Source organism: Gobio gobio, assembly GCF_949357685.1.
Source record: "Gobio gobio genome assembly, chromosome: 20".
Taxonomy (NCBI): domain Eukaryota; kingdom Metazoa; phylum Chordata; class Actinopteri; order Cypriniformes; family Gobionidae; genus Gobio; species Gobio gobio.
In genome coordinates, this window is record NC_137113.1 from 26129645 (window position 1) to 26154299 (window position 24655).

At 37.4% G+C, this 24655-nt stretch overlaps 1 protein-coding gene across 5 annotated transcripts in view; it reads left to right on the top strand.

The window, feature by feature from the left end:
* Positions 1-24655, top strand: part of snx29 (sorting nexin 29) — a 176470-nt gene that overhangs the window by 53890 nt on the left and 97925 nt on the right. For all 5 annotated transcript variants that reach the window (XM_079845797.1, XM_079845798.1, XM_079845799.1 and 2 more), the window contains exon 14: positions 4971-5056. In XM_079845797.1, coding sequence (XP_079701923.1) covers positions 4971-5056 — 86 coding nt within the window. The remainder of the gene's footprint in view (positions 1-4970; positions 5057-24655) is intronic.

The window sequence follows — 24655 nt, forward strand, 5'->3', positions numbered from 1 at the left end:
TTTCAAGTATTTTTGACAGAAAGGGTAGATTTGAGATTGGTCTATAATTGACTAAATCTGTAGGATCAAGTTGCGTTTTTTTAATAAGTGGTTTAATAATAGCCAACTTAAAAGTTTTACATATCCTAATGACAAAGATTAATTAATGATATTAAGAAGAGGATCTATGACCTCTGGTAGCATCTCTTTTAATAGCCTAGACGGTATAGGGTCGAGCATACATGTTGTCGATTTTGATGATTTAACGAGTTTAGCCAATTCTTCTTCTCCTATAGCAGTGAATGAGTGTAATTTTTCCTCAGTGATACTACAATGCTCTGTCTGATGTGATGCTGTAGTAGACGGCTGCATGGTTAAAAAAATGTTCCTAATATTATCAATCTTACATGTGAAGAAGTTCATAAAGTCATTACTGCTGTGCTGTTTACAATCATCAGAAGTTGAAGCTTTATTTTTGGTTAATTTAGCCACTGTATCGAATAAATACCTTGGGCTGTGTTTGTTTTCTTCCAAGAGAGTTGAGAAATAAGCAGATCTAGCAGTTTTTACAGCCTTTCTGTATGTGATCATGTGCTCTTTCCACGAATTACGAAATACCTCTAATTTTGTTTTCTTCCAGCTGCGCTCCATTTTTCTGGCTGCTGTTTTAAGGGCCCGGGTGTGCTCTTTGTACCACGGCGTTGGACTATTTTCTTTAATCTTCTTTAAGCGCAGAGGAGCAACTGTGTCTAAAGTACTGGAAAAGAGAGAGTCGATAGTTTCTGTTGCAACATCGAGTTCTTCTATACTATCTGGGATGCTGAGCAGATGATACTGATGAGGGAGATTATTTAAAAAGCAATCTTTAGTAGCGGCAGTGATTGTCCTGCCATTTTTGAAGCGAGGGGGCGGCTTTGCAACCTTAGCTAAATTAAGTATACATGATACTAAGTAATGATCTGAGATGTCATCGCTCTGCTGCAGAATTTCAACGGTATCAACATTTATTCCATGTGACAATATTAGGTCTAAAGTATGATTATGGCGATGAGTGGCTCCTGACACGTGTTGCCTAACTCCAATAGAGTTTAGTGTGTCTTTAAATGCTAATCCCAATACGTCTTTTCCGTTGTCTACATGGATATTAAAATCACCAACAATTAGTACTTTATCTACGGCCAGTACTAACTCTGATAGAAAATCAGCAAATTCTTTGATAAAGTCTGTATTATGCCCTGGTGGCCTGTATACAGTAGCTAACACAAATGTTGAACGGGTTTTATCATGTACACTACATAGCGTTACATAAAGCACCAAAACTTCGAAGGAATTATATTTGAAACTAGACTTCTGAGTAATACTGAAGATATTATTATAAATTACAGCAACCCCTCCCCCTTTACCTTTCAGACGCGGCTCATGTTTATAACAATAATCTTGGGGGGTGGACTCATTTAAGGTAATGTAGTCGTCAGGTTTTAGCCAGGTTTCTGTCAAACAGAGCACATCTAGATTATTATCTGTAATAATATCATTAACAATAAGCGCTTTTGGGGAAAGCGATCTAATATTCAGCAACCCAAGCTTTATCAATTGTTCATCTGTATTATATCTTTTGTTTATTTGTTGGACGTCAATTAAATTTTTACTGTTGAGTGGTTTTGATGTTTTTTTTGTATTTACTAATTCGGGGAACAGACACAGTCTCTATATGATAATATCTAGGTGAAAGAGTCTCTATGTGCTGGGATTTATCTGACTCCGGTAACGTGAGACAGCTAGCAGACGGTCGGTTTAGCCAGTTTGTCTGCTTCCTGACCTGGGCCCTAGTGAGTCAAGGTTTAGCTCTAAGACTATGTGCCAAATTACTAGAGAGAAGAGCGGCACCACCCCAAGAGGGATGGATGCCATCCTTCTTCAACAGGTCAGGTCTGCCCCAAAAACTTTTCCAATTGTCTATGAACCCTATGTTATTTTGCAGACACCACTTAGACAACCAGCCATTGAGTGATGATAGTCTGCTAACTATCTCATCACTCCTTTTTACAGGGAGCTGTCCAGAACAAAAAACAGCCTCAGACATCGTACTATCGAGTTCACACACCTCTTTAATGTTAATTTTGGTGATCTCCGACTGGCGAAGTCGAACATCATTAGTGCCGACGTGAATAATAATCTTAGAGAATTTACGATTAGCTTTAGCCAGCACTTTTAAATTTGCTTTGATGTCAGGTGCTCTGGCTCCCGGTAAACAAGTGACTATGGTGGCTGGTGTCTCTATCTTCACGTTCTGTGTAATAGAATCGCCAATGACTAGGGCACTTTCAACAGGATACTCAGTGGGTGCTTCACTGAGAGGGGAGAACCTGTTTGATGTTCTAACTGGAACGGAAAAGCGGTTCTTTGGTCTGCGACTATGCTGCCTCACTGTTACCCAGTTTCCCTGCTGCGAGGGCCCTGCAGCCGGAACCGAAGAATGTACAGAGTTCACTAAGCTATTCGCATCCAAATCAGTGTCTAAAACTGTTACATCCTCACTACTCTCAGATAAAGTATGGATGCGTGTTTCTAATTCTGAAATCTTCTCCGTCAGCCTAACTATTTCCTTACATTTATCACATGTGAAGCCCTGTTCGCTAGCGGAGAAGCCTACACTAAACATGCGACATGCAGTGCAGGTGATAATGACAGGAGAAGACATGACTTACCGTGTTTGTTGATTAATCCAACTTACCACTTACCACAATCGTTTGCTGGACACAATTTACTAATCCAAGTTATGAACTCAGAAAAAGGGAGACCCGGGTGCAGAGATAACAAGCTAACAGGCTAGCGAGATGCTAACGTGTGATGGTGATTTAGATTAAAAGCTAGCGATGTCAAATTTAACGTGATAGGCAATTTTTAAACAATGTATGGTGATGAGTAAGTTATATTTAGCAGTAGAAGAAAGAGGAAATATCAAAATAAAGATTCAAACGTAAGCAAGGCTCTACAGAGCTACAGACTTGAGCTACAGAGCAACAGACACAGGAGCAATCGATCAGGCAGGAGCAATCGATCAGGCAGCTTCACAAGATAGACAAGATCAGGCAGTCTGTCCAAGGTGGCACTCATTAAATAGACCAGTATGTGACCCGTAAGCCCTTCAGAGGGACACCAGCAGTCCCCCTCTTGTGCTGGATGTTAGTCTTGTAATATGAATACAATGGCATGTGTGCATACTGTGGCTCGCTCTGCAGGGGCAATGGAAAAGATCAATGTGGCACACCTGACTTGCTGAGTCCTCCCCATAGAGAAGCTGTCACTTATTAACTTTAATTAAATCGCAGCGGAATCGTGCGCAGCTCGCCGATGCGAAAAACGACTGAGTCCCCTCCTTTGAGAGCCTGCCACACGCCTTTGGATCTCCTTCATTCTTTCCGTCTATTGAAGGGTATAAAATGGGCAGTGATAAGCTAGCTACAAAAGGCGTCCTGGAGGAATAGTAAGGGATGTTTTTCACAGTAACACAACCTGGATTGATTCTGATTGATTTTCCCAAACCACCAGTAACAAGCCTTGTAAGCTAGTGCACATGCGCACGCACGCACATCTCATTCCCTAGAACAGCCTTATTAAACTTTGTGTAAAGCAGTTCCTGGAATTGAATTCAGTGGGGGGCTTGCCGTGGGAGTCTCTCAATGGGCTCCTCATGCATACTGCACATATATCCTGAATGCCAGGAAAGTGTTGGATGTCAATCCTTTTATGCATTATTTTTCTGTATTTTCTAACTGTAATAAAGATGTGTTTCAAGTGGTGCGATTCTATTTTGTTTTATGAAAGATGCAAGCTGTTATTACAAATAGTTTTGTAGTTCTATTTTAATTGGCGTGTGAATTAATTAATTAATAGCCATTCATCATGTTAACTAACATTTAAAAATATTAACACATATTTACACCCCCTAAATGTATGTATAACCAACAAAAAGGAAGTATTTTTATTTAAAAATATTGTTTAACATTTTCCCCACCAGTGTTTTAAAAACAAATTGCCGCTAGTGTTTTTGATAATTTTCACAACATTTTCATGGCCCCATTTTGTTGTATGAATATTTGAACATGCAATATATCAAAATAAATTATATTCTTGATTATTATATACCGATTACCCATACACATTGTCTGGAGTCTGTTTGATTTATTGCTGTGCAGGAAGTTAGTGGAACACTAGAGAACTTATTCCCAAGTGTTAGTGTTCATGGGGGACAAGACGTCGCCCGACTTAGACAACCTCAATTAGGAGATGCGCTAGAGGATAAATTTGTAAGTGCCGATCAGTAGACGTTTAGGAGTGTCTATTTGGAGATGACCCGGTAAACTTAAGTCAGGTGCGTAGGGGAATTTCTACCACAATTGGAAGTCCTACCTGCCCTCCAGCATATGTATTTCCATACCTCTGCGCACCCTGCTCGCGCAGACATCACATGTCATCAGCGTGTGAGTTCTAGACTGTCACGAGACATGCCATGTCGTTACCGTAATTACGAGGTGGCAACCCATGACGTCCTGTTCACGACCTCAGACTCTGATTAATGTGTTTCTATGTCAACACTATCAACACCGAAATGAATCTGCAGCTGTCAGGTGGTACAACTAAGAGCTTGCCGTTTACGTTCATTATTATTGTAATGTTATGTGCTTTGAGACATGAGGTAATTTAATGCCGTCTCTTGTTTCGTGACACTTTGCAGACTCTGCTGTGTGCATTGAGTTGTGTTTTAAAGGAGGCGTGGAGAGCGTGCTCTGAAGGGAGGGGGGATCTCATGCTTTCAAAGCTAGCTTGCTATTGCTAGCCTCTCCAACATTGCCTTCTCTACCTTTAAGAATTGAACCCATTTTAATTAATAGCACGTTTCGCTTTGCCTCTCTTTAGTGTGAAATAACTCAGCTTCTATGTGCATTTTGTTTATCTTTCTTTTTATAGTTTTATTTTTATTTTTACAGAGAGAATGAGGTTCTGAAGGTTCAGCTGAAGAAGTATGTTGGAGCTGTCCAAATGTTGAAAAGGGAAGGCAGCCAAGGCAATGACGGTAAGGCAATGTTCTCATACTATAGAAATGTGACATAGAAATGTTTCTGTAACATGCAGCAATTTTCGTTTAATTGGTAGGTAGTAATTTTTAAGATAAAACCACCTTATCAAAGTCAAACACATTAACATGAAATATTTTGTTGAGAAAAATACTGTTAATTATTTTTTATGTAAAAATCATCGTTATCTGTGCAGTTATGCGTTGGATCTACAGACATTTCAAGCCCCTGGAGGGTTTATAAGGAGCCCAAAAACATTTCTAATTAAAAAAACAACCTTTATTGAAATATTGCATTGCAGTTGTTCCTTCGTTGCTGCAGACTATTAGCATGTGTGTGATGAATGACATAACATCCCTCAGTGGGATGCTGTCATATGTTTGAACAGCCTGTGTCTATAATTTCAGTTTTTCTGCGATATGGTGGGAATTTCAATTATCTCTACATCATTTCATCAACAGATTGAATCAGATGAATATTGTAAGATATTTCCATGCAGTAAATTTAGTGTGGTAGAATGGCTCTTATATGCAAAGTAAAAGTGGCCTTTGCAGGAGCTGAAATGAGAAGAGTTTATCAAAATTCCTGTGTGGGCTGTTTGCATCTCAGCCCTCCGATAAATCCAGCTAACTGGGTAATGTACACCCAGCAACAATTGGTTGTGAACCTTTAAGATTGCGCTTTGGATCTCTTTAATGGATTTGACAAACGCATATCTTCACAGATCAGCAGTCGCAGCTTTTTCAGCACGTCATTGCTTTGCTCTATTACAGTATCAGTCAGATCTGTGTGTGGAAGAGCAGTCTTACAGGAGATTGAGCCTCAGAGAAACCCCAAACAGATGCCTAATAAAGAGTTTATATGGCTGGATCATGCTTTGTATGCTGGGTCTATTATGGCTCCTTGTTGGATGCACACTGGCTGCACTTTTGATGCAAATTTCCCCATTTGCTTTCTCTCTCTCTCTCTCCATTGTTGCAAGAAATAAAAAACTAGAAAAATAGAGGCCACCACATTGCGAGTCTAATGCTCCATTTGAAAACCTAGTGTGCTGCCTATGGAGGCAGCATTTTAAAGCGTCAAAGACACGCTCTAAATTTGAAGGTTAGGCATAGTAATTGTACTGACTCCTTTGATCAAATTTTACACTATTTTAGCCGCATATTACGATACTCTATATCACCAAAAGTATTGGGACACCCCTCCAAATCATTAAATTCAGGTGTTCCAATCACTTCCATGGCCCCAGGTGTATGAATGAAGCACCTAGTCATGCAGACGCTTCTACAAACATTTGTGAAAGAATGGGTCGTTCTCAGGAGCCCAGTGAATTCGTGATTATCAAGCGTGGTATCGTGATTGGTTGCCACCTGTGCAATAAGTCCATTCTTGCTATTTCCTCACTACTAAATACTCCACGGTCAACTGTTAGTGGTATTATAACAAATGTATCAGCAATTGGGAACAACAGCAACTCCGCCACAAAGTGGTAGGCCATGTAAAATCACAGAGCGGGGTCAGCGCATGAAGTGACGAATCACCCTTCTCTGTCTGGCAATCCGATGGATGAGTCTGGGTTTGACGGTTGCTAGGAGAATGGTACTTGTCTGACTGCATTGTGCCAAGTGTAAAGTTTGGTGGAGAGCGGGATTATGGTGTGGGGTTGTTTTTCAGGGGTTGGGCTTGGCCCCTTAGTTCCAGTGAAAGGAACTCTTAATGCTCTCTTCACTATACCAAGACATTTTGGAAAATTTCCTGCTCCCAACTTTGTGGGAACAATTTGTGGATGGCCCCTTCCTGTTCCAATATGACTGCACACCAGTGCACAAAGCAAAGACATGGATGAGCGAGTTTTGTGTGGAGGAACTTGACTGGCCTTCACAACTGAGTCCTGACCAGCGCCCTCCTCCACCCTCAATACCACGACTGAGGTGAGACCCTTGAGCAAGGCACCGAACCCCCAACTGCTCCCCGGGCGCCGCAGCAATATGGCTGCCCACTGCTCCGGGTGTGTGTTCACGGTGTGTGTGTGTTCACTACTGTGTGTGTGCACTTGGATGGGTTAAATGCAGAACACAAATACTCACCATACTTGGCCACACGTCACATTACTTCAAAGGCAGACGTCCCAACATTTTTGGCTATACTGTATAGTGTATTTCATATGTCCTTCACAGGGAATGCACTTCCAGAATGCATTGTGACTAGAAAAGATAAATCCAAGATGGCAGACGTGAAATGCCAATATAAATAAACTTTTTTTTTTAACTTACGATTATCGATTAATATAGTTCAGTGTAAATTAATGTGAGCATTTATGGCAATTAAATGTAATTCAAATTAAATAAAACACTTAATTTGTTTTAAAATGTGTTTATTAAAAATATATTTAAATATATTTTTATTTTATATTGCGCTGTCATAGCTTATCATCATACTAACCTCAAACTCTATTTAAATCAATTGTGAGTCAAGTCTTTTGTGTGTAACGTTGTTTGTAGGGCGCGCTGCCTATGTAGAGCGCTGGCGTATGAGGTTCAATGACATTTAGGTTGCTGCCTATGTAGGCTGTAGACAGCGAGGCAGCTCACTAGGTAGAATAGGGCTTAAATGATTCCTCCCTCCATGTCTTCTGGGCTAATGATGTGACCGTACTGTACTCTGACTTTGATGTTGAACAGCAACTGAAAAGGATGGTTGGGACACATCAAATTGATATACAAGCGCACAATACGGGCCTTTTTCATGTCCTGTCAGACTGTGCACACACGATATGAATTCTTTTGAAAGTTTTGCTTTAATGATAGTGTGCTCCGATGTGATCTTTCGTGAACCCACGCTTCTGAGATCATGATATGTTTAAAAAGATTCCTTGTGTCTCCCCAAAGTTGAACTGCTATCACGGTATTGCAAGTTTTGGATTAGAGCATGCAATTAGATAAACGCCTCGCTCCACCAAAATGTGAAATTGAAGAATCTTTTTCATTCCCATATCAAATATCCTTTTATTAGGCATTGGAAGTAAATAGGAAATCATGCAAATGAAGGAGGTTAAGTGTCTTGTCACTTGCAGAGGCTGCAAAGAGAGCAAATACAGCTCGGTTTTCTTCTCTATCTCTCTTCTTCAGAAATATGGGTCAAAGGGAGAGTCATCAGTTCTGGGATAACCCGAGCTGAGAGAACACTACATTTGTCTCAGACGATGAATGGTAGGTCTGCAGCTTGTTATAATAGATAAATCTGTATCTGTGTAGCGTGAACTGAAAACTTTTAGGAATGGGTCACAGTGATTTGACAACAACCAACTGGTCGATTGGCAGAGTTGAATAATATCTAGATTCTTTTCCTTTTCTAAAAATATATATTTTTTGCAGTGTTGCTTTAATAAGCATTCTAACGCTGTGCTGGTTTTTTTTTTTAGCTGACAGTTTGCACAGAAAATATCCCATAAAAGTTTAAAAACTACTTCATACTTTTCTATTCAGTTAGTCTAGCTTTTTTGAACATAAGAACACATCCCATATTATGCTCTTGGTAAGTGTGGTTTGCCCACTCTTGCGTTTTTTTAAAGAAATGCATGTTTTTATTTTAGCAAGGACGAAGATTAAATATGACAGTAATGACGTTTATGTTGTTCTTTTGAACTTTCTGTTCGTCAAAGATTCCTGGAAAAAATTGTATCATCTTTTCCACACAAATATTAAGCAGCACAATTGTTTTCAACATTGATAATAATATTTGCTGATTTGATTCTCAAAACATTTCATAAGAATTATTTCTGAGGGATCATGTGACACTGAAGACTGGAGTAATGGCTGCTAAAAAAAATTCTATTAAATATATTCTAATACAGTGGTTTTTAAACTGGGCTCTGGGGACCCCCAGGGGTCTTCCAGAAGGTTCTAAGGGGTCCCCAGAAAATCTCAGAGATGAAAAAGACAAAAGACAAAGCAAAAATGGATAGTCTACCAAACATTCAAAGTGTTTAATTTCTAAATGTTTCTCTTCTTTCTTGCCATATACATACTTTCCAGAATTGTATGTGTTTGCTTTGTATCTTTCTAGTGAGTTTTTCTCACTATAGTCCCCTTTATCTCGCTCGCTGGGGTTCTTAATGCAGTTTTCTTAACGCAGTACGTAAGCTGATTACATACATTTATTGTGAAAGTTGCTCATACAAATGCTTTTTAATTGAAAATGTTCTTCAGGTTTATACATCCAACATTTAAGTATAGCCAATTTTAGTTTGGAAACAATATGTTGTATTTATAATGTCACACTTACTATTTATCTAACAGTTTAAATGTTTTTTCATACATAAAAATAAATAGATGGATTCTAGGAAGGGGGTCCCTCATAAAAGATTCATCATATTTGGGGGTCCTTGGCATCATAAAGTTTGAAAACCCCTGTTCTAATAGAAAACCGTCACTTTAAATTGTAATAGTTCATAGTATTACTGTTTTTACTGTATTTTTAATCAAATAAATAAGGCAGTTTATGTGAGCATAAGAGACTTCTAACTTTAAATTTTAAGTTTTTTATAAAAAAAAACTTCTTAAATTTAATCTTAAAAACATATTGTACATTGTAATGTTGTGATGCATAAATTGATGCCATTTGAAACAATTGACTTTAGTGTTTAGCGATTTATTTATTTATAAAAAAATTTTTAAATTGCATTTATTGTACACGCAAACTATTTGGATGTATCCCATGGTCACCTTGGTACAAGATTTTGGCATTCAAATTGTGAAGGATTCATCAGCCCTCCATGTCTTATAATGCATTCATTTGTTTGAGCTTCTGACAGGCTAAATTCATCTTAGTTCAGGAAATAGATCAGGGGGCTATTTAAAAATGAATAAACGTGCCGGGCTTTCGCCTCTCTCCGATGACAGCCACAGTTAATGAGTCAGTGAAGGCCATTCTTCACTAGTGCAGCCAGAAAAGCGTTAATAATTTCATGTTTCGAATTCATTACACGGCGGATTGTATTTACTTGTCCCTGTTGGGCTCTGGAAGTGAACCCGATTTGTTGTTTGCGCCTCCGCTTTGGTGGAGAGGTGTAGATGAGTGTGCAGCCGTGTGTGGGTAATGTGGGTTATTGTGTTTACTTTGACTAATGCGGATCCCCGTCGTGTGTGAGAGCTTGGTCTTTATTAATCAGAGGGGGTGCGTTCACAGCAGAGCAGAGATGAGCGGGCCGCGTAGGTGGGGACAGGTGGTCTTCGGCAAGGGGGATGACGTACCTGATCACCTGTTAATGAACAGTGTTAATGAACATTTTAATCATCGCCCGCAGGTTAAACAGGGACCTCATAACTCTCGGCTCAAGCCGTGTTCATTATTGCACCGCCGCTGTGCCTAAAGATAGAGAGGCCGAGCAGGTGTACGCCCAATACCTCGGTGGGAGCACCTGGACGGCGATGGCTTCTATTGCCTGCGGTTATTTTTCATTTACTGTCAAGCCATCCTCCGACACTCCACAGATGCTCCCCTCTGGCGACAGAGCAGGTGCTCTGCTTCTATACTATGGTGGACCTCAAGATCTCCTCTGACAGTCAGAGTGTGACGCCGACACTAATTTGTGATTCAGGTCCTGCCACGCTACCCGAGAGAGAGAAACAGACTGGCGAGTAAAAAGGGCAGGGGTGGACTACATTTGCCCATCATTACTCAAGACGTTATCTCAGTGAGACTCGATCTTGAATAAAAAGCACAATGCGAGATCATCAGAAACTCTTTTGTCTGAGGCTCTGATTTATGGTACAGTGATTGTGCAGCAGGATTGGTTTAACACTAACATTTCTGTTTCCTGCTTTGATAACTCTGGATTTATACCAAATTGATACACATATAATACAAGGGCATACTACAGGGCTCAAAAATGCTGTAAAAAAACGGCCAAATTTTGACAGTAACATGCTGTTTTCCAATAAAACAGTAATATACCGTAGAAAATAATGCATTCTGGGTAATATTTGTCATTTGTCATATTAGCCAACAGGAATATACTGTGAATTAACAGCACTCAAAGTAGACACTCAGAAGCTGTGCTCCAAATCACACCCTATACCCTCATTCACTATTCTCTACACTTGTTCACTGATATAGTCCACCTGACAGAGTGAGCGAAAAGAAGTGAGTGAATTCAGACACTGATGAACACCTGCTGTTATCACTGAAGGAAAGATACACATGAACAGAAAAAAGTTGATTTCATCAACCGAAGTTAAAAGAAGACATTAAATCTCTGAAGTTCTTAGCAGTGCAGGATTAAACAACTCCACAAACAGCATTACCAGCTTCACACATTACTAACCAGATTGACTTTATTTCTGTCTAACGTCTACAGAAGCTCTTATTGAGAATTGACAGATGTTGTTTTATTGTTTCTTTTGACATTACCATTATGGTGATCAGTGTTATCTTTAGTTTAGTTGAACCTTGACATAATAACATTATTTTTTCTCTCGCTGCTCTAATTGTGTGTTTTAAATACATTTGTTATAGCAAGCAAAGCCGAAAGAAAACCGAAACAGATGATGTTGACTATTTATTAATGGTCTGATTCACCAAGCTCCTTCAGAGTCTAATCTATAATGACATAGATTATGTTTTTTTTTATTTTATTTTTATGGTATCCCAATAATTTTACTGCATGAGATCCGTCAGTGTTGCAACAACCAGAAAATTTGAAGGACATGAAAACAGTTTGTGGTCAAAACATTTTGAACACCAGTATCATTCAGACTCACATAGATAGACACCAAGAATCGGCATATGAATCTCAACAATGGTGACAATCAAAAGCTTCATTCTACAATGCATGCTGGCTACTGGCATTGTACAAAAATCATCCATGTCTCCCAGCATGCATTGCAGCATGAATAAATTATTCTGCTGAATAGCCTGTTTATTCTCTTTAATTCTTACTATTTACCTTTATTTTTGGTGTTGTTTTTGTGTTGACTTTGTCAGAAGTTTATGTTCAGAGTTGATCTGTTCATCTTTTTTGTTGATTGTCACCGTTGTTGAGATTCATATGCTGATTCTTCATGTCTGTGAGTCTAAATGACACTGTAGTATAAACCATTTTTGCAAATCATGAGTTTAAAAATCCTTCATAACTGATTCCTACTCACTGCTTGATAATTTGCAAGGGTAAAACAAGGGTAAAATTATACCTGTATGTATTTTTAAAACAATGGGGTTGTTTAGGGAATAGACACTGGATGAGATTAACGAACCAAGCATTCCATTATGATTATGTTATAAGCAATATTATTGATTATGCATAACCAATAACACCTGATCACATTTTTGCTACAACAAATGGTTACAGCAGCCAAAGGAAAACTATTTTAAAAACTATATTAAAACACTTATCCCCATAATGGTGACCAAACATTTTCAATTAAAAATAAACACCTAAAGATCTGTTAATTTTTAATAAGAGCTTCTGTAGACCTATAACAGACATAAAGTCAGTCTGGTTAGTAATGTGTGAAGCTGGTAATGCTGTTTGTGGAGTTGTTTAATCCTCCTCTGCTGAGATCTTCAGAGATGTAATGTCTTCTTGTATCTTCAGTTGAGATTCATCTAAGGCTGTGGCTGAAGCTGAAGTCAGTTGTAGTTCTTGTATTTCTTTTTCATTCAGTCATTATGCTTGTTAACAGCAGGTGCTCATCACTAATTCTCAATTATAACTTCATTAATCTCTTAATTATCTCATTAACTTCAACAACGCTTCAATAGCTCTAACACTTTGTAGTGTGGACACATATAAGTGTTCATTTTAAATTGAAGATTTTGCTGTGGGGTTAAAAGGGTTAGAGGGATTAGATGAAAAAAACCAGAGTGAAACGTAAATTAATTTATGGAAAAGTACTGTAAAAATGAAATGAAAAGAGTTTCCTTTCATGGTATTATTACGGTAACATACTGTAAAAAAGGAGAGCTGTAAATAAACAGTAGAGGGCTGTAAATTAACAGTACATTGCTGGCAACCACAGCTGCCAGTAGATTACCATTATTTTACAGCACAATTTTTACAGTGCAGACTGTGACTAAAGTGTTAGTGAGAAGCATTATGTTATGAACCATAGATGTCAGATCAAACAGTGCTGACGTGGAAACCAGGGGAAACATTGTGCCATGAACGGACAAATTCTTTTCAGTCCATAAATCACCAATATTCACCATAGATTTAATGTTGTAATGCTAACTCTAAAAATGGTATTGTAGCAGAAATAGTCAAATTATTTTACTTTATTCCTTTCAGGGTTCGTACAACCTTTTGAGAGTGAAATTCTTGCACTTTTAAAGGACTTTACAACAAGTGCTTCAAACTACTTTTTCCAGCACGCCAAAGCTCTAAATATGATAATATATTTTTTTCATCCTTCAAAGATTGTCCCTATTTGTAAAACGAAAAGTTTCAAGATGTAGTAAAACTAGCACTTAGTCGCAAATACACTTTTGTATAAAAATAAGAAAGACTTGAAATTACCACTATAACCACTATGTAGGTGGCGGCAGAGGAGCACTTATTGGTTTATCAGCCATTTCCACTCCCCAATATATTTTTTCACACATTTAGCTGTTGTATATTTAGACATTTTGAAATCACTATTACAAAGTATCAAATCATCAAGAAAACTATTCAAATTTGGCAATTTTTTGTACTGAAGTATAAAAAGTATGAAGTAGGAAAAATCACAGTCTCATGGATAACAAAAACTTTTCTTCAGTCAATTGTGACTGAATTACACAAAGCAAGTAAGGAGCGCTCCTTTTATAATCACTGAAGTTGTCGGTCAGTTCAATATGATACTATAGAACAATGGTACATTTAATAAGAGTAGACTATTTTCCCTATAAATGTGAGGTTTTGTTAATACTAGTTATTTTTATCTGCATCTCAACTCTGAGAACATGTAATATTATTAGTAACTTATTGATGAAAAACAATTGTAACTGTATGATTAAATTACCTTATGATTAAAAATACCCCCACCCCCACACCCACCAATTCTTCCAAATCAAGTGCTGGCACAACATCTCTAGAACCTAGTGGCACTGTTGCTACTGCTCTCAAATGATGGTCTGAAGCCCTGTACTACTTTGGGTCAGTACAATTGTTTTGTTAAAGAACATTTTTATTCATCAAGGATGCATTAAATTGATCAAAAGTGACAATCAAGACATTTACCGCATTTATGTTTTGAAACATTTCTATTTTAAATAAATTGAGCTCAGGAGCTCATTTGAACTTTCTATTCATCAGAGAATTCTGAAAAAGAATGTCTCACAGTTCCTAGCATAATGTCTTCAACATTGATGGTAATAATAAATGTGTCTTCAGCATCAGATCATTAGAATGATTTCTGAAGGATTATGTGACACTGAAGACTGGAGTAATGACCTGCTTTATCATCAGATATATAACATTAGAAAAAGACAACGGTTATTTTAAGTTGTAATAATATATTATAATATTTTAGTGTAGTTTTGATCAAATAAATGTAGCCTTAGTAAGCATGAGACATAAATCTTGTTTTATGCGTTTTATTTTTGATTTATTAAAAATTGTTCATACAGTAGTGAACAATTTTAATATCAGCCGTCAGGGAAAATAATAATTGGTATTTGCTTATTGGTATTTGACATAATTCTAATATCAATGCATATATTTTAAGAAATAAATATGTAGATATAAATCCATATATTTCAGGACATTATCATTATCGATCACAATTGTTCAAGTAACCGCATATAACTTGCTTTCTTCAAATTGTCACACACAATTTTGAATAATGACATAGCCAAACTCGTGTCATGCATCATTATTACTTTGATTTTATGCTTCACATCACACACAAATAAATGTACAAAATAAGGGTAATATACTGTTTCAAATATGTTTCTTCTTTGCATTGTTTGTGTGCGTTGGAGTCTTGCCCCCAGCATGTTCTCATTCCATCTCTGTATACCGTCTAGTACGAACAATCCCTTAAACTTGCTTGGCTTATGCCTTGGCTGTTTTCTCCCTGTAGCATCACTCACTGTGTGTTCATCTTGCACAATGGCAGCTATACAGTTAGGGTGAAGTAGAGGGCAACAGATTGTAGGGCGCACAAGGAACCAATGCAACAGTTGCATTTTGGTGAGTAGCAGCTGCTTATCTGACATTATTCAGATGAAGCTGGACATCAGAGGCCTATACCATGCTGAGGCCCTCCAGGAACACTCTGCGCTTGAACAGACCTGCGCTCATCAGAGAAGCAGCTTGGCGCTTCTGCTCTTATCAAAGCGGGGCCGGCCGTTCTGCCTGTCCCCAGGCCCTGCTTCAAAAAATCACGAGGAGATGAAGAGTAAAAGCCGGAGCTGCTTGTACCTGGCCCATGCTAATGTGCCTCTCAGCATGGTGACTTAAGCTCTTTAACATGCATGATAGTTATCATGGTTAATTGAACTGTTTCTTGTTACCCTAGCAGCCAGACTGAAAAGGTGATGGCTGTCGGCTCTCTTTGCACTTGATAAGCTTTTGGGAGCTAGAACTTTTGTGTTTGTTGTCATCTTCTGCGTAACTAATTGTAAACTAATGAGCATGACAGTTATGTTGCATTATAGCCATGTCAAACTGCAGACAATATTACAAAGTGGTTTATGGGTCACCATGGCTTTAAAATTTAATTAATGTCAATGTGAATTGCTGTACAAGATCCAATAAAAGAAAACATTGGGTGAATTTTTTTTTTTTTTTAATTTTTTTTTTTTTATTATTATAATTTTTTTAAAATTATTATTATTATTATTATTATTATTATTTTTTAATATCCATCAGGGATTGTCAGGAACGAAGAAGGAGTTTCAAGAAATTATTTGATTTTGAATAAAGATTTTGAAGACTTTCGTAGGAAATTTTTTGGAATAACATGCCACAAACAGAAAGTACATGGTCTTCCTAGGTCAACATATTCTGATTTTATTTATTTTTTTCATTTTTAGTTTGATCAGTTCCAGCATTTGCTCATCATTAATTGGTAAGACTTCACAATAAGATTCAAGCCATTAACATTTGTCAGTGTATTAGGTGTCATGGACTAAACAACTTTTTTACAGCATTATCTATCTTCCAGGTTTATATTTATAAATATACTCTTGTTCTTTGTTAATTCAGTTTGTTCATAATACATTAACTAATGTTAATTTATACAACTTGAAATGTTAAAAATGCGTTATTGTATTAAATTAAGATAAATACTGTAAAGGAATTGTTGTTCAATGTTAGTTTGCGATACTTATTGTATTAATTTGAACACATTTAACCTTATTGTAAAGTGTTACCAAATAGCTAAAAGCAATTATTCAGTCCATTTTTTTTGTGTAATATTTTGTAACTATACTTCGCTATACATTATACTAATTAATAATGTATGGAATTTAACTTAATATTATCTGCAGTGTCCAGTGTGCAGAAACCCAAATGACTGATTAGGGTAAAGTTATGTAACATTTTTGGGTTTTGGTAATCTATAATGAGAGCATTTTGTCTAGGGTTTAATTATAACAGTACTTTAATAAGCGCTAATAACCCAATTCTTAGGTTAACCTTTCGAGACTTTAATTGGTCCTGTGTGCTGCTCAGTTTTTTAAAAGATAATAATTTGCAGCATTTCAGTGAAAACTCTTGTTTAAAGTGTAACTTTGCCGATTTTCAACCCGCTTTGTATTGTTAAGATGTTGGTAGCATATGTAAATGGACAATGTTTACTCGTTCTCTGTGTTACCTAGACTGAGAAATTTATGTTTAATTGTCAGCAAAAGTTTGAACTTTTGACAACTCTATCAACGTCGGATCAACAGAGGGTTATTAAAGGGATAGTTCACCCCAAAATGAAAATTACTCCATGATTTACTCACCCTCAAGCCATCCTTGGTGTATGACATTCTTCTTTTCAGATGAATACAAATGGAGTTAGCCTATATTAAAAAAGTCCTGGCTAATCCAAGCATTATAATGGCAGTGAATTGTTGTCTCATTTATGAAGTCCATAAAAGTGCATCTATCCATCATATAACTGCTTCACACAGCTCCGGGGGGGAATAAAGGCCTTCTGAAGCAAAGTGGCGCGTTTGTGTAAGAAAAATATCCATATTTAAAACCTTATAGACTAAAATAACTAACTTTTGGCGATTGCTGTATGCATCGATTTACGGCGAAAGAGTAAACCTTGACCCTTGACGCATGCGGATTGACGAACGCAGAAGCACAGTGGATAGAGCAAAACAAAACACTGGTCATGAATTAGAGTCTAAAACAAGAATTTTTAAAGAGAAATGGCAGAGGATTTCGATATAAGAGAAGAGGGGCTTAAGTTTGTTGCCCAGCCATATCTGCGAGAGGCGTCAAAGCTTGAGATGCTTCTATACATCGCGTCAGGGGTTACTCTTTTGCCGTAAGTCGAATTGCGTATGGCTTTCTGCCTGGAAGTTAGTTATTTTAGTCTATAAAGTTTTAAATATGGATATATTTTTCTTACACAAACGTGCCACTTCACTTCAGAAGGCCTTTATTAACCCCCCGGAGCTGTGTGGAGCAGTTATATGATGGATAGATGCACTTTTATTGACTTCATAAACGAAACAATTCACTGCCATTATAATGCTTGGATTAGCCAGGACTTTTTTTTAAATATAACTCAGATTTTATTCGTCTTAAAGAACAATGTCATATACACCTAGGGTGATTTGAGGGTGAGTAAATTATGGGATAATTTTAATTATTGGGTGAACTAATCCTTTAACAGGACAGTTATTGTAAGGGTAGGTTTATCACTGTAAGTTTTATCCTCCTTTGTCTACTCTTTAAACAGCATTATGGTAAAAATTGAAACTATAGCTTTCTTACCTGTATGCGATGACGTTTTGCTGTGTTTGTAGTCATCCAGTTTGAAATGTTGACTACAAACACTGAGGACTACAAACACTTTTCTGATTGTTCTCTCCATATTTACGCCCTTTTTAAATTCTTGCACCTGGGAACAATACAAGTTAACACCATTATAACTAAGTTTGCTTAGAAGTATTTCCTACTAAAGCAGGGCAGTATTTGACTGGTCAAGCGTGTCCATAACAGACTGGTGGGAGTGGCCTTGGATGGCAACATGCCCAGTATTATGGGTGTCGAATTTTTCTTAACTACTTGGCAAAAGGGAAGACAACAGCCTTTTCTCTGTTTTCTCTAGTCAGGCAGCACTGATTAAAAAAAATCTCTTTCTACGACATAGACAGCCAAGTTTTATTGTAAGCTTATTTTGCCAGCGGTAAAGTACCCCTTTAAGAATGATTTTCCTTTGGCCTTGTCCATAACGTGAATTATTACCCTTACTCTCATATTTTAGGCTGCATAATGGTGTCTGTGCATTAATTATGCAAACAGACATTTTGACATGGTTTTTTCATGCACATTTTGATGCAGCTGACCCCATGATCTGTAAGCATTTCAGGATTTTAGTGCTTGCTTTCTGCTGACAAGTGGAAATCTTTTATGCAGAGTACCACAATAGATGTGAGAAGGTAAAATGTTTTCCTCCCTTCTTTCATGCAGCAAACTGAATGAGCTGATTTACATTATTCCTTGCATCTCTGAGTTCATCAATGTGACATCTGATATAAATTTAGCCAAAACCAGGAACTATTGGACCATCTGTTTGCTCCAGCTGAGCTCGTCTCATAAACGTCTCAAACAGCAGCTGCCATCACTATTATAGAGAGAAGGAATTGTTCCAGCATCATTAGACCTACAGGCTTTTCCAATATGACTGTATTATTTCTGGTTTGTACTGTTCTCCTTGTGCTAATTTTTGAACTATAATGAGTTTTCAAGGGAAAATATTCATGGGCTGCCAAATCAGATGAACATGTAGGACAGCTTGTGTATTGAAATGCTCGAGGTCAGTTTGGTTCAGACTCATCGCGTAGTGCCGAGGAGAATTTGAGATGACTAATCACACCGAGCTCATGTTAGACAGGTTTATCAGAAATACGTGCCATATGACTGTGAGCGAACAGCGATCTAAAGTTTGCATCACAATGCTCAATCTTATTAACACTTTGCCACTGGTGACTTAATATCTAATGGCAGTTTAATCTGAACAGTAATTAGGTGCCTGGCTGATTAAATCGGATATGCATGTTGAAGCTTATTTGTGTATTTGCATGAATGCCAGGGGAGGAGATTGCCTCAATTTCCTGCAAGAGAATGTCCTTCCTCAGCCTTGAACAGCTTCTTAATAAAGTCTGATGTCCCTTCGTCATTAAAGCAGTTCACTGTGCTGGTTCTTCCATTTGAACCTGCATTTAGAGAACTCTTTTTTTTTTTTTTCACAGTCTGTTAAGCTGATTTTATTGGATTTAAATTAATTGAGGCTTGTATAATTATTTGTTTTCATTTTTTTGTGTGTTATTTTTTGTGTTTTGTGATTTGCGTGTTTTGTTTTGCGTGTCGTGTGTTCTGTTTTTAATTTTGGTTGATTTTCAGCTTGCTTTATGCTTTATATTTTAATGCAAATGATTTTTTTTTTGGAGCTTTAAACTCTCCTCTGGTTACTCTTAGGGATGCACCGATGTATCAGCCAATAATCTGTATTTTTTGGCTGATTGTTTAAAAATTAAAAATTGTTGATGATCCGGGCTGATTATATCCTGTCAAACAAAAGCGGCAGAAAAACGTGTCAGATTGCAACTTATACTGTGCAACTTATAAAATATGTCTCGTGTTAAATTTAGGGCTGTCTAAGTTAATGCGACAATAGCACCTTACCAGTTACAAAAATAGCAATGTTAAAACTCTATTTGCTCTAATATATTACCTATACTTCAAGCCAGGGGTGCCGGGTCAGCGTTTTTTCCTTAAACCAAACATTATTTATAGCAAGCCTCCCATCCAACAATCTTTGTTAGAGCTTTGTTAGAAACAAAGTCTCCGCTTTTAAATTCTGTCCATTTTATCACGTAATTAAAACAATAAATGTGACGTGACCGATAGCTTTAGCACCATAGGTCAAGCAGTCATGCGAGTCATCGCTTTCTTTTTACAGTTTTTCTTGATTGCTTAAACACATTTCTAGAAATTATGCCTTCTTTTCTGGAAATTCTAAACACAAATCCGTAACTTCTCACCCAATTCCCTGTACTTCCTATTTTCAGGTCATAATTAAGCTCTCCACTCAAAAACAATTCAATCTTGCTGAAAAACCAAACTTTTCCCTCAGACATGACATACAAGCCTTCAGAAACACACGCAATACAAAATAGTCTTACACACTAGTGAGATCAATTCAAAACACTGTTACAAAAAACTCCTTTTGGAATTCCGGAATCATTTTACAGCTCAATGTCTATTACGTATACAACATAAACAGAGGGGTGCAGATACAGTGAAAATCAACTATAAGCTTTAAGAAAAGTTTATTTTCATTAAACTACTGTAAAGAGATCTTGTAGTAGATGAAAAACACTAGAAAAGAACAGTTGAAATACCAAAGAATTGAACATGAACTTGGGATTGCACTACAATACAGTATACTGTCAATTATAGTACAGTAAAATTCAGCAACCTCAGCCAAATTGCATTGCAGTACTGATAAAAGACTTTCTCTTCCTCCCCTAGGCAGTCGTCTCTCAGTTCTACAAAAATACCATATGTAAGAAGTATCTGGCTACAAATCAGTTTGACAATTACGTGTTTGAGGGAGCACAACATGTGCTACAATATTTAGTGTACGAATACTGTAGAATAGTGAAAGTTCTCTCATCTAAAGTACTGCTACTGTGTACTGTAATTATACTGTACATCTAAGTAGTATAATACCAACTTCCCTCATGGTCATTCCGGCACAAGAACATGCTCAACTATAATGCTTTGTATTTCATCAGGAAAAAATTTATTTTGACCCCATCCCTTCCTCTTCCTCTTTGTCTCTCCCACCACTGAACACTTTGAATTCACAGTGTGACACTTGAGGTAATTATATTATGTCTTTGTGTTTTCTGAATGAGAACACACTCTCAGAAAAAAAGGTACAACGCTGTAACTGGGGCAGTACCCTATGGTACAAAAGTGAAAAGGTACCCCTAAATGGTACGTATTAGTACCTTTTTGCTTTTGTACCTTAGGGTACTGCCCCAGCTGTACCTTTTTTTTTCTAACAATGCAGGGTTAAACGTGCAAAATGAGGGCATTTTTGAGTTTTGCAGAAAACATTGAGAAAATTGGAATGTGTGTGGAAACAAGTGAAATGGGTTTAAACGTGTCGAGAAACGTGTCTTTGTTTCTAGAACTGAATGAAGGGTGTGGGAAATTGGGCCAACTGAACCAGTTATAGTGTGTTAAGCAATTGAGAAAAACTTTAATACATATGATGACACAAAAAAAAAGCATGAACATCAAAAGATATGTGGAATGATACAGTAAATGTAGCGAAATGTATAATGTATTATATAATCGTTTAATCATTTTTTTCAACCGCAGAATGTGAATGTTAATAAAGTTGCTTGTGAACAATATGTCATTTAACGTTGCAATTACTTCACACTCTAAAAATGGCTGGGTTAAAAACAACCCAATTGGCAACCCAGCGCTGGTTAAATATTGGACAGAACACATGCTGGGTTAAATTAACCCAGTGGCATTTTAACCCAGCAGGGTGGGCTGTTGAGAAAACCCAAGATGTAGTAAATTTTTACCATTAATGAATTTGCTATTCTGGGTTATTCTTGCTGGGTTATACTTATAATTTCTCCTGTGCATTAGCCTACTGTAAAACTAGACAATCATGAAAGAACAAATAAGGAAGAATACATGTTTAGACTGTTAAAATAACAATTTTTAACGCTTGTCAACTGGTACAACACACAAATGTCAATAATGGCAATAATGACAACTACAACAGTAGCCTAATAAATTCTGTCAATTTCTTCACGTTAAATCAAACTTTTATTTTGACGGGTTGAAGACCTTTGGGTGTCTGTGTTCATGATATGAGAGTTTTCTCAAATGAAACGGTAAATTCTCATGAAGTGACGGTTTATGTGTTCGTGTCCTCATATAGTGACACGGCAGAGACTACAAAGACAGCGAGCGAGTGTGTATGTGTGTGTGTGTGCGTGTGCGATATGCAGAACATGCTGGAGTAATATTTAAATAGTATTTTGCAGTTTAATGTTAACAGATACTAGTATATATTCGGCTACAGTCTGGAGCCCTGTGCTTAGATAAACAATGCGGGGACCAAATATACTCTGGTAGGCTATCGTCACATTTTTTTAAATTTCAGTACGAACTTGGTACTGAAGTACCGGTACTTGTGACATCCCTACATAAAACCATGGTTCATTTTCGTAAGGGGATCATGGTTCCGTGTAATAAATAATTACAAACTGTATTAACATCGTTTCACATACCTATACTAACATGACTATGTGTGTCAATAGCCTACATGGCATCGGATTCTGAGGTAAAACTTTTGTTGTCTCGGTTAACGTATATCATGTAATCTTAAGAATTGTGGCCGTGAAAAAAACAACAACAACAACTATAGGCCTACCAATAATTATGCTAATTAAAATTAATATTAATGAAAACATTAAATAAACTTACCTTAAAACATCTGAGACCAGTGGCTTTGGCCCATGCTTTGTCCTTTCAAAATGAAAGTTTGGGAGCAAATTTAAACATCAAGGCGCGAAGCTCATGAAACAACCAAGCGCTGGGTAGAATCAACCAAGCGTTGCGACCCAGCAGGTTTAACCCAACAACTGGAAATTTGAAATTAACCAATGGTGTTTTAAATGTGTTCAAATAAACCAACAAACATTACCCAACAGTCTCAACCCAGCATTTTGGGTTAAAAAAACAACCCAGCGTTATTCAGAGTGCAGGAAACCTTAAATCCAATGTTCACAGTTTGTTAGTTAGCTATAAAAACATAGCCTAGAAATCTAGAGGCACCCTAGCGGCAGCAAATCTAATTTGCAGCCAGGGTAGTCTAGCAACTCTCCGTTGGCTTGTGAGCTGGAAAAACCAGGTGGGCGGGCTTAACACGGCAGAGTTGCCGCGGTTCCGCATGCTACTCTTAAACAAAGAAGCTGGCGAACAGCGGTCTTTCAAAACGGCTTTGGCCGTGACTCTGGAAGACTGGGAGTTGAGCTTTTCTTTGAGAAAAGAGCAAAGAACGCCACTGAAGTCATTCTTAAGAAAGGAAGATGTGTTCGGAGTTTTGCCGACCGGATACGGCGAAAATTTAATCTATCAACTACCTCCGCTTCACCTTCTTCGTTGCTCTGGTTGGTTATAGCGATATCCTATTGCGTGCAGAGGGAATTTGAAATGTTGAAACCGTTTATCCCGCCCCTCGGATTGAACCCTGCCAATGGTGAGCTCCATTGGCAGGGTCAATGGCTTGTCAGGCTAATAAAAACCCTTAGAGCTGATTTACTGTTAATTATAAAAATAAATGTGTTATGTAGACAAGTGTTTATGTGCAACTGAGTTTACATTTTCAGTTATGTGTGTGTAAGTATTATATAGCAGCTGAATATAATAGTTTGGGCCCTATTGTTAATTTTAACATCTAATATTATAGTAATGTACAAAATGAGAGGGTTCCCTGTATAGTTTATAGCATTAGTTGGGAGGTTTTTTTCTTTCCTTAAGAAAATCAAATATCGTTATTGGTCATTCTGAATAATCGGCAGATATCATTTTGAAGTATCTGAGAATTTTTTTTTAGTGTCGGTGCATCCCGACTTTTTTTATACAGCACACAGTTTGAAGTAAATAATGAAAGCATTTTCATTTTCAGGTGAAATGTCCCTTTAAATGTTTTGTGTTGTAGACATTAATTGGCAGTGATATCAAAAAAGTTAACATGATATATGAAGTAACGTCACAGGCCTCGTAATTTCTACAGCCATACGCTTTCTCTTGATGATATTTCTGGATTAGCCAGCTCAGTGCTGAGGGCCTCAGGATATGGAGATTTATCACATTAAGATGCTCTGAGAAATGAGCAGCTATGCATTTACTGCTTATCCTAGTGTGGATGGACTGCAATCTGCCCACAGGGAGAGAGTGATTCTTAGTGAAATTGCACAGAATAACATATTTCACATGGGTTTCTTTGTGTTAACCTTGCGGTCCTTTATTCGTAATGATTTAAAGATGGAAACTCACTCTGCCATCTGCTGTCAGGAAATGTTTTAATGGATTGTGGAAGGTGACTCATTCCTTCATTATTTTCAACAATAGGAAAATAATTCGCTGACAAGACAAGGGAATTTTTGCTTGACATGTTTTGTTTTTATTAGTTACATTTAATAATCTAAATAAGGCTGGGGAAAATAATAACTACATGACACCTTTGATTGAACATGATTGTGAAATTTAAATTGCGAGTTGCTTGGAAATTAGACGTGGGGTGGCTGATTGTGCAGCGAGGATTTGAGACCAGATTCGGTTAGTGAAGGTGACCTTTTTAATATGCTGGTATGTTCAAGTTTCTCCAAGATGAGAACGCCCACAGCAT